The sequence below is a fragment of the Equus przewalskii genome, chromosome 22 (assembly GCF_037783145.1).
Source record: "Equus przewalskii isolate Varuska chromosome 22, EquPr2, whole genome shotgun sequence".
Taxonomy (NCBI): domain Eukaryota; kingdom Metazoa; phylum Chordata; class Mammalia; order Perissodactyla; family Equidae; genus Equus; species Equus przewalskii.
In genome coordinates, this window is record NC_091852.1 from 8,017,186 (window position 1) to 8,028,878 (window position 11,693).

The 11,693-nt window shown below is 44.8% G+C and overlaps 1 protein-coding gene across 1 annotated transcript; it reads left to right on the forward strand.

Moving 5' to 3' along the window:
- Window positions 1–554: 554 nt before the first annotated feature.
- LOC103542647 (spermatogenesis-associated protein 31D4-like) lies at window positions 555–11,687 on the forward strand (the record flags this gene model as incomplete). The annotated part of the gene is made up of 4 exons (XM_070590868.1): window positions 555–5,779; window positions 6,526–6,571; window positions 7,172–7,232; window positions 7,511–11,687. Coding segments are annotated over exons 1-4 (4,482 nt in total), but the record flags the coding sequence as incomplete, so codon positions are not given.
- Window positions 11,688–11,693: the final 6 nt, after the last annotated feature.

The window sequence follows — 11,693 nt, forward strand, 5'->3', positions numbered from 1 at the left end:
GTGTGGCAGGTACAACAAACTTGAACTGTCTAATAAGCCTCAAAGCTGTGCAGAGGCAAGTGTACACCTGCCAGGCAAAGTGCACAGAGTATAGAATATCTGTTCTGACCAAGTAGTAGTATATGTTTGACCATATCCTTCTCCTCTGATAATAACTTTGGGCTTCCTAGATGCTCGGTAAATCCATGTAAGTGAAGGAATACAATTTATTCACCTTAATCTTGACCTCACACTGAGTCCATTCTAGCAGTAATTGGGGGAGGTGTACTTACCTGGCATTCACCCTCATATGGGTAGTGATCATTTTATAAAATATTGAGGAACATAATGTCCCTCTTGAAGATATTCTTGTATTCAAACCTTATCTGAGTGAGTAATTGAGGCAATCTATTGAGAGCCCCAGTATATTGGATCACTTTTCAAAGTGTTCAGACACCTCCATCTGGGAACTGTTTCTCTCTATGCCTGTCAATATTAGATTAGTTTTATCTTTTTAGGGTTTCATGCAAAAGGAATCATACAGTGTATTTTTGTGTGGCTTTTTTTTTCACTCAGGATAATGATTTTGAGATTCATCCTATAGTTGAATACCAGCAATGAAGGAACAGCCTCACACAGGGAGAAACAACTGCTTATGAAATCAAGGGAGACTCATTGTGCCCAATGAGTTCAGCTATATCTGAATCCAAATACATGTAATCATTCCAATTTCCAGGTTCCTAGACTTTCCCAGTAAATGTCCCAAATCTCATCTAATACACCTCCTCAAATTGTGGATCTAATAGTTATTGTAATTTTTTGAAGAAATAATGTCCAAAACTTCCCAAAGTTGATGAAACAATGTTAATTTACACATCCAAGAAGCTTACTGAACTCCAAGTAGGATAAATACAAAGATATAGTTTTACCTAGACACATCATAGTCAAACTGTTGGAAGCCACACACAAAGAGAAAATCTTAAAAGAAGAAAGAGAAAAACAACTGAACATGTACAGGAGAGCATCAACATAAATAATATCTAACTGCTCATCAGAGAAGATAGACCCTAGAAGGCAGAGAAATGGCATATTCAAAATACTGAAAGAAAAAATGGTAACGAAGAATTTTTTTATCCAGCAAGACTATCCACTAATTATAAAGGTGAAATAAGGACATTCTTAAATTTAAAAAGACTGGAAGAATTTCTTGATATCAGAACTGAATTGTGAGAAATACTAAAGGAAATTCTTTGGGCTGGAAGAAAATGACATCAGACAGTACCTCGAATCAGCTGGAAGAAATTAAGAGAGCCAGAAGTAATAAATTTCTGGGTTTTAAAAAAAAGAATCTATAAATATATTTTCTCATTTCTTCTGTTAAATTCTTTAAAAGACATGAGATTGTACAAAGAAATAATTGTAACATTGTAGTATTGGTTTGGTAACATATATAGATATAATATATATAAAAATAATAGCACAAGAGGGGAAAGTAATAGAGTTACATTGGAGGAAACATTCTATATTTCATAGGAATTAAGTTAATATTCGTTTGAAATAGACCATAGTCAGTTAAAATGCATATTGGAATCCCTAGCACAGACACTAGGAAAATAGCTCAAAAACAGTAAAAAATATTCAATAGAGGAATTAAAATGATATACTGAAAGATTTATTTAGCACAAAAGAAGTTAATAAAGGAAGGACAGAGAACAAAAAAGCCTGAAGACATAGAAAACAAATAGCAAAATGGCAAATGTAACTCTGATCCTATCAATAACTGCACTAAATGTGAATGGTCTAAAAAAACCAATTAGAAGACAGAGATTGGGAAAATGAATAATAAAGCAAGATCCAACTATATGTGATCTACAAAAGACACATCTTAGATTCAAAGACAAACAGAAGTTGAAACTAGAAGGATGGAAAAGACATATCATACAAATAGTTACCAAAAGATTGCTAGAGGGTTGTATTAATACTGGACAATGTAGATTTTAAAACAAGAAATATTATTAGAAGCAAAGAGGGACATATCCAAATGACAAAATGTCAATACATCAGAAAGATATAAAAATTATCAATGCTTACAAATGTAACAACAGAGCTTCAAGATACGTGAAGTAAAATTTGACAGAAATGAAAGGAGAAAGAGACAATTCAACAACAATACTTGGAAATTTCAACTGCCTCCTGTCCATAATGGATTAAAAAGAGGAAAGACAATCAGCAAGGTTATAAAAGACTTGAACAGCACTATCAACCAAATTAAATTAAGTGACGTGTATAGATCACTGCACTCAATGACTACAAAATACACATTCTTTTCAATAGCACATGGAACATGCTCCAGGATAGACCGTGTACTCAGCCATAAAATAAATTCAACAGATTTAGCAAGAATGAAATAATATAAAATATGTTCTCCAACCACAATGGAATGTGAGCTATCAAGAATGGAATATATCTGGGATATCCACAAACATTTGGAACTTAAATGACATCCATCTGAATAACACATGAGTCAAAGAATAAATTGGGAACAAAATTTGAAAGTACTTTGAAGTGAATGAAAATTTAAAAAATAGAATATCAAAGTCTATGGGATGTGCCTAAAGCAGTACTTAGAGAGAAATTTATAGTATTAAACACCTATAGTGGAAGAGAGGAAAGTCTCAAATCAATAATTTAAGTTCCTACCCTAAGAAAGGAAAGAAAGGAAAATAAACCAAACTGAAAACAAGCAAAAGAAAGGAAATACAAAAGATTAGAACACATGTCTGTGAAATACAAAACACAAAAATCAATAAAACCAGAAATTGGCTGTTTACCAGATAAAGTTGACAATCCCTTAGCTAGCATCCCCAAGGAAGAGAGAAGATAGAATTTACCAAAATCAGAAATTATAAAGGGCCACCCACAGAGAAATTAAAGGATTATAAGAGAATATTATGAACAACTTTATGCCACAAATTAGACAATTTATAAGATATTGGCAAATTCTTAGATCCAAATTTCCAAAACTGACTCAAAGAGAAATAGAAAATCTCCATAGATCTGTAACAAACAAGAAAATTAAATTAGTAATTAAAACCCTTTCAGGGAAGAAAAGCCCAGATTCGGATGACTCAACTGGTGAATTCCATTGACTATTAATGGAGAAAATAATCCCAATCTCCCACCATCTATTTCAGAAAATATCGAAGGAGAGAGCTGGTCTCACATCATTCTATTAGGCCAGAGTTACCTTGATTTCAATGGCAAGTGAAGACATCACATGCAAAGACAAGACCACTATCCCTCATGAATATAAATGAAAAATCCTTAACGATGTGTTAGTGAGTGATGTCACCAAGATGGGGGAGTAGGAGATGTTAGCCTCTGTCCTCCCAGAAAGATCAACAATTAGACTGCTACCTACCCATGATCAAAAAGAGTTCTGGGAGAGCTCTAAAGCCCTCTTAAGAAACTTTAGCAACATAGCAGAACAAAAAATGTGAGAATAACCACACATAAAGAGAAAGAAGAACAGCTTCATTTTGCCTGCATCACCCCGTCCTTTAAGCTGGCATTACTCAGTGCTAAGAGGGAACTCCTCAGCTAGAAAGAGCTCTCCTTTCAGGGAAAGAGAGAGCAGAGTGAACGACCAGCGTCCCAGCCTTTCAGGGCACACATGAAGTACCCACTTTGGTTTCCCCCCACCCAGAGACTGGCAAAGCAGAGAGATATAGAGATGGCTAGGGACAGGGAAGAAGAGCAGGGTTTACCAATATCGGGCACACAGCAGTAAAGACCACAGTTGTGTGACCTGTTCTATAGATAACCCCAACGTGGAAGGGCAAGGGGAACAGTGCACTAAGAGAGATACACAGCTCTGTGGGAGCAGGGGAGGAGCAGTCTCTGAACACGTTCCAGGAAAGGGGTCACCTTCCATGCCAAGATGAACTTTGCATGAATAAAGATTTAAGTGAGGACAGACTGAGAAGAGTGAAGAGGGGAATGGGGTGTCGACCAAATTTCATCCACCTGCAATTTTACCTACTCAAATTTTATCTACCACGGCAAGAAGTTAGTATCTAATATTTTAAAATTACTTTTAAATACAAGTATTCGTACTAGTTATATAAATGGAGGTAAACACAAGAACAGCTATGATAGAAATGGCTAAAGTGGTTTCCATGGGGAATGGAACTGGGGGGATAGAAAGGACTGGGGTTGTGAGGTTGGGGAGGGCCTGTCACGGTTCTTTATAAAGCCTTCAGTACTATTTGATTTTAAAGGCACAAGTATGGATTCCTTAGATAAATATTAATTTTTAAGTGAGCTTTAAAGAATGAGTAAGGTTTCTACAAGGAGAGGGAGGAGGTGGGTATTTCTAGCAGAGGAACCAACATTAACAGAGAGAGGCGGCAGGAGAGCAGAGGGAAGAGCAGGTAACCCATTAGGATGACTGTGGAACACACCTCCCTGCGTGGGGACACATGAGCTGGTGCTTGACTGCAGAAGGCCTTGGATAGAAGGGCGCGTGCGCGCGCAAACACACACACACACACACACACACACACACGGCACTCATGTGGTTGTTGGCAGGAAGGCCATCAAGGGTATTGGGCAAAGGGGTGATATGCTGAGAACTGAGCTTTAAGTACAGCAGTGGTTCTCACCTTGGAGATTAACTTCCTTAATGGCCTCCCAGCTACATTTTAGAAGCCTTGAAAATGGTACTCCATTGTGTCATTGTCATCCACCACAGTCACGCACCACGTAACAATATTAACGATGTTTCGGTCACTGATGGACCACGTATGTGACAGTGGTCCCATACGGGTAGCACCACATAGCCTAGGTGTGTAGTAGGCTCTACCACCTAGGTTTGTGTAAGTACACTGTGTGATGTTCACACAGCAATGAAATTGCCTAATGATGCATTTATCAAAACATCTCCCTTTCATTAAGTGATGTATGCCTGTACTGATTTTAGTCTTGTGAATGTTGAATAATGAATTCTTCATTTCAATTATTTGAGTCAGCCCCACTGGCTGAAGACGGTAAAGGCTGACTGAAGCAAAAAACTAAAATTTGTTATTCAACATTCACAAAACTCAATGAGTAAAGAAGAACTTTAAGTTCTATATCAGGGTTCATGTAAGGCAAAAACATTCTAAGGGAAAGATGGATTTGAGGACATATATGATGCTGAGTGTAAATGTCTGAGTACAAGCAAAAATTCCAGGGAGCATTTCAGACTTTCGAGGCAGTGGAATTGGTGAAACCAAAGTCAAGCTCTCCAAACAGTAAAGGGGGCCCGGGTAATATCTGGAGTACAGATGGAACAGGCAGAAAATTTCATTAATGTAATTGTATGATGTGATGAACGGACAGAGTTGGAAAATAGGATGGCAGGGGAGGGCCCAGGATGGATGGAGAGCTCAGCTGGGCTGGTGGAGGGAAGGGGCCATGGGCACACCCTCTGCATGTCCCCTCCCCCACCCTCTGAAACCCTTTGTGACTCTTGAGTGCTCTGTGATGCAGGCCTGGGATTATAGGCAAGTGCGGACACTCTCAGAGCTCAGTTGCCTCAGGCAGCCTTGCGATTCAGAAAATGGAGTTCAGTCAATGGAATGTTCTCTCATTTCTGAATAGCCATATTGAGTTGTTTTTGAGCATCTGCTCAACATTCTTAGATAGCGACCACAACCTCACCATCGTGTGTGGGTTGTGCTTGCTTCTTCTGTTCCTGTGCTTCCTGGTGGGGATTCCATCTTTACCAACCTTCTGGAAAACCAAAATCTACCAAAAGGTAAGGATCCCTGGGCAAGCCACCAACAGGGATTTTTTATTGTTGTTTCCATTTCTAGTCCCCCATTTTTAAATGAGTTGGTCCAGAGAGACTCCTAAGGTGGCAAGTCTGAATAGAGGATAGAACGTCATCCTTCTAGGGGAATAGGCCAGGCAGGACTAGGGCTTCAGCTGGGACTGTTTCCCATTTAAAACTCACAGACCATCTGGGTGTGGTGGAGGATTCCTGGATAAAATCCCATCAGTGACTTCACGGCCCTGCATTAGGTTATTTAGAGAGTTTGGGATCTGTGTAGGAGGACACTGTTCCCAACACTGGATCATGAGTCACGTTCCCATGTCGGGCGTCGTTCGACCAAACCGTCCTTTGTGTTGGGCAGATCAGGAGAGCAGTGCTGAGCCTCTGAGCAGACACTGGAGTGTGAGCTCTGTCCCAGGATACAGGGGCCTATCTGAGGAAGCACAGATGTGACTGTGGGCCTCAGAGTCTATGCCCTCCTTGAGCAGAGGACTTCTGACTGAGAAGATCAAGTGTGGACTCTAGCCAAAAATCCTCCTTCGAGTTTTTCAAAGAAGGAAAAATTGAAAGTATCTTATCACCTTTAGCAATTCAGAAAGGGAAAGAACACAAAGTGCTAGCAATAAAAATAGAGAGTGACATGAATCTTGGATGAATATCTGAGTTTCCTAGAGAGAGGAGCAAGACAACTAAGTCCTCGCTCCTCATTCTTTGCTTTTTGTTCTCAGCGTCAGGGCAGAGCCAAGAGGAGAAGAAAAGGTGGAACATCAAGTGGTAAGGTTCCAGCTATCCCACCTGAGCTCTCCAAGGGTGACCCTTCCTGTCCTCTCCATGAGGTCCCAGGTCCATGGTCTCTGAGGATGTCAGTCGCTCGATAGAGTCCCTCTCAGAAAAGAGAGGCCTCAGAGGAAAGGCTCATGGGAAGGTAGTCAGAACCCGAGACATTTCTCAGACTCCTGCTCTGCCCAGCTCTGGGCATGAAGCAGTGATGGGCCTGGACAATGGGTGTTGCCCAGTGCGTGGCCGTGGGAGACGTCAAGAGTCAGAACTTCTGTCTCCTGACCTTGTGAGACTGCGTTGACTTCCTGGATGATCAGACTCCTCTTTGAGGTAACCATTGACCTATGTTCCTCACATGGTGGTTTTGAACATCCCATGGGATAATGTATGTGACAGTGCTTTATAAACGAAGCAACAAACACATGTGAACCTTATTAATATTATCATTGACCGTTTGACCACATCTACTGATTCTTGGGGCTTTCAGAGTTAACATCCCGTTAATATCCCAAGGGTCTCCCCTAAAGGGACTCCTGTGTAACACCTATGCTTCTACCTTTATTACATGTTTAATTCACTCTTCTGATTTCCCAGGTTGGAGAAATTACCAGAGGGAAAGAGAGGAGAAAAGGAGGCTAATTTCTATTCTGAAAAGGTGACTAGTCTTTTCTTTCCTGATCCCTCTTTAACATGTTCTCTGCAATTCCAGGGATTCAGTACAGCCTGCAGTAGTCATGGGAGGGGTTTGCCATAGGAACGGGTATGTGAATGAAGGCCTTGGGGTGAGGGCTGCTGAGTGTATGGTGAAGTCATAGATGTGGGGCATTGTGAAGGGGCAGCAGGCTTCAGGTGGCCCCTCCCCTGACAGGCCAGCAGGTCCTCCTTTCCTTGTTCTGGTCCTGGCTACAGTTTTCTACTTCCTGTCTCCCGCAGGCCCCTAGGCCGGCCTCTCGATACCACCCGCTTTCGTCAACTATTATGCCCAGACCCCTCCTGTGAGGTGTGTAATAGCACAACTGCTGAGATCAATCGGCTCCTGGAGGACCTGGAAGATGATACCGCCTCTGTGTCCTCTATGGCTTCCACAGCTTCTGGGACTGAGTCATCATTCACTCTGTCCTCTGCCTTCTCAGAAGTCCCTCCAGGAGACCTAACACCATCCCCTCCACCTGACCCTTCCCCACCGCCCCCCTCCGTTCTCTCACCTAACCCGACGACACCCTTAGCTGGCTTTCTTTCACCCTCACCACCGGGTCACTCTATGCCACCAGAGCCTTCTCCTCCCTTGGAGTCCAAATTCCCAGCAGACCATTGCCCACCCCAACCCCTTGCCCTTCCCCCTCTCCCACCACATGACACCCAGGCAACGGGTCCTATTCTCCAACCAGAGACCACTCTGTCTCTGAATACGATCTTCTCTCTTGACCGCACCCTTTCCCAAGATATTAACCCCTCACCAAATTTGTCCCAGATAATCAATCCCACTGATTCACTGGCTTGTCATCACACACCACCAAGCCTGTCTGTCTCACCACCGACAGACCACCCTTTAACTGTGGCTCGATCTAAATCGGTTTCCATCTTACTGAAGTCTGTTCCAGAGAACTCATCTCCAGATAGCCCTGGCGGGTTGTCCACTTATGTCCCAACAATCAGAGGCACTGACCATTCAAGCCTGTCAATTTCAGAATTATCCTGGTGGCAAGCTTGTGCCAAAGACTTGTTCTTAGCACCTTCCACCTTGGCACCATGTGCTTTTAATCGAGAGTTTCTTGCTCTCCATTCTTCAGAGTCCTCTCTGGAGAGACACCCTACAGCTAACCTTATAGAGCGTGGTAACCTCTCATTTCTCAGCCCTCATGTCCTGGCACTCCTGGAGAGACAAGTCCGAAAGAGGAGTGATTTCCTGATGTGGAGGGAAAAGGAGAAGGAGAAGGGTTCTTTTCCAAAAAAACTTAGGCCAGACTACCCACTAAATCCTTCGCGGAAAATGCTAGAGTCAAATGCTGATGAGTGTGACTCAGCATTCTCCCTTCCTTTTTGGAGCAGTGCAGGCAAACCAAAGGAGCTGCACATGCATGGGCAGCCCCCATATCCTAAAATCTTGGAGGACCTTTTACAGGAAAAATGTACGCAGCTCTTCTGGGGTCTCCCATCTCTGCACAGCGAGTCCTTGCCCTCTGCTATCCGTGACTCAAGTGACTGCACCACAATCTTCCTTTTCAATACCATCTCAAATGCCTCCATGGGCCAAGAATCCCCGGTACCTCTCCATCGCCCACCTCCATCCTTGCCTGAGATCCAGCCCCAACCCTTGCCTCAAACCCTGCCCCAATCCCAGCCCCTACCTCTCACTCAGGTCAAGTCCCAGGCCCACCTTAAATCCTCACTCCCAATCCTACCATCTGGTCCTCTACCCCAGAGAAGGATCTGTGGAGTGTGTCACCATAGACCCCGGGATGAATCAGAGTCTCTCACCTCATCTGAAATTCAACAACTGGAATGGAAAGTGTTGCAGAAGCAACAGGAAAGTTTGTGGGGTTCGCCCTCTGTAGTCCAAAGATCTCAGGAGGAATTTTGTCCTTCAGCTCCCAACTTCCCTTACCATCAGGCCTCCCAGGCCCATGCCTCCATCTCCACCCTTCCCGTAGAGTTTCCTCTCAGTGATGAGCTGAGGAAGAAACTGGAACATCACCTTCGAAAGAGGCTCATCCAACACCGGTGGGGCCTGCCCCGCAGGATCCGTGAGTGTCTGTCACTGATGATGCCTCCAAGAGATTTCTCAGAGATAGCTAAGTCAGAGAGCAATCGTGGACTCTCACGGATCTCGGTGAACAAAGATCTAAATGTTGGATTGAGCCAATCCAAAAGCTTCCATGACAGGGGTTCAGAACTGCTTCAGGGAGAGAAGGAGATGGGGAAGGATCAGGGGCATAGCCCAGAGAACGGCCCAAAAGCTCATCTGTTGAGTGACCCAGAGAGCTCTTCAGATAAGGATCCGGCATATGACTCTGAGAAAGACCTAAATAGTCACGTGGCAAGTCTGTCAGGGAAAAATTCAAGGGCCTTGGAGGAAAGTCTAGATCAGAAACAACTTGAAAATGTCCTCAAAGCACATTTGAGCAAGAAGTTTGAGGAAATCAGTGAGGCTCGGCTCCCTGGGACGGTGCGCAGTTCATGGCATGCTAGCAAGCAGACATTGCTGCTTTCTGACAAATCCCGCACCCAAATAACACAGAGGAGTCTGCCACCTTCAGTGGGTGGGGACTCCTCCCTGAATACCTTCCAGGAGCTTTGCTTCATTGATTCCAGTGCCCAACAGATGATGGAAACCCATATTAAAAGCTTTCGTATGACGATGGAGTGGGGCCTTCCCTGCAGGGTCCTGGAATCCATACAGGCGTTTAAATTGGAAGATGCTGCATCCCAGTCCTTGCCCTATTTCTACTGCGCCCCCTCAAATAACCCAACTTTGGAAGCGGACTCCAAATCCAGGGGCTTCGAGCCCCATAGAGGAAGCTCTAAATCCGCTCTTCAAGAAAAAGCGGAAACAACAAATTCAGCCCTGGTCCTGGATCGTCTTTGCCCTGCTACTTCACCTATGGGCAGGCAGGGACAAGGGGTGCCGAGACAATCACCCTCTGGTATCAACCAAGAGATTGCAGAGGTTGTTCAGAGGAGTAAGGGTGCCAGGCAGACTCATCTGCCTGTCACCTGTGGCATCACAGGCAAAGCGAGTCAGAAATTTACTCAGCTAGGCAACAGATGCCCCCCAGAGCTGCCTGCAAGGCAAGCTGGTGCCAAACATGAGACAAAGGATGAGAGAGTGAGTCCCAGTGATAGAAGAGCAGGGCGACAGGACAAAAAGATGAAGTCGGAACCCTTTTCCGTGCACAACACGGCCAGGGACATATTCAGGGCCAAGGAGCTCAACGCTCTGCAGTCAAAAACTGGTAATGTGTTGACAACCAGCAAGCCAGGAAGCCCCCAAATGAGACGTGGGAATCACAGTAAAATAGAAATTACTGGGACCATTGAAAGCCCTGCACCAAAAAGACAAGCTCCCCAAGACCCGAAGTCATCGGATCTGAAGGAACATCTGTTGAGGGAATTAAAGTCGAAACTAGAGAAGAGGAATCAGAGCCAGGTCCAAGGCCAACACACTGACAGGTCCCCTGCCTCAGAGAGCTTGACTTACAAGGCCTCACTGACTCATGCCCACGGTGTCTCCCCTGGGGACATGGGAGCTTCCCAGGTGCTGCATGTCCATCTGGAGGACAGTGGGATCAGCAGGCAGCAGCGGCAGGAGCCTTGGGTCCCTAAGAAAGACCTAAAGAGGTACGAGGATAAGAAATTCCCACCAGCTACAATGAGAGTGAGCCCTCCGGGCCCCAACAAAGAAGAGCTTGGTGGAGGGGATGCAGGGTTGGGGACATCCCAACCTACCAGAAAGACTTTCGCTACTCAGATCACAGCATCAGAGGGGACGCTTGGGAGCAAGTCTTCCCACACCTCATCACAGAAGGCACAGCCTCCTCCTGAAAGTCTGCTCAGAAAAAAGATGAACCACATTTTTCAATGGCTTCGTCCTGGGACAAAGGGCAAGAACCAAGAACATCCCCAGGAAAAGGGCAGCCCCATATCATCTGCACAGAGCAGAGGCCTGGTTAAAGGGAGAGCTGCCGTTACTGGGACCACCACGGCTCAGAAGACCAGGACGGTCCCTGGGAAGTTCCCAGTGGAGAAACTGGGGCAGCGTTGTGCAGCAGAGGTCACCCGCCCTCAAGAGCCCCTTCCTTCCCTGAGGAAGTTTGTGAAAACTTGGCAGAAGGCCGAAGAACAGGCCCAGGCAGAGCCCGTCCAGGGGCATCCTTCCAACTACAGGGCTCCCTCCTGTAAAGTGCCAAACACTAAGTCCTGCCACCACGTAGAAGTTGTCTTTGCTGGCCAGAATTATCCTACATGTTCTAGACGGATCAGAGACCAGAACAGACACCCTCAGAAAGTCATGGCGTTTAAAGATCAGCTCTTGGATCAGAAGCGTCCCTTATCTGTGCCCCGCAGGGAGCATGTGCCCCATCCAAGCTCCACCTGCAGGCGTCAAGCCGGCCCAGGG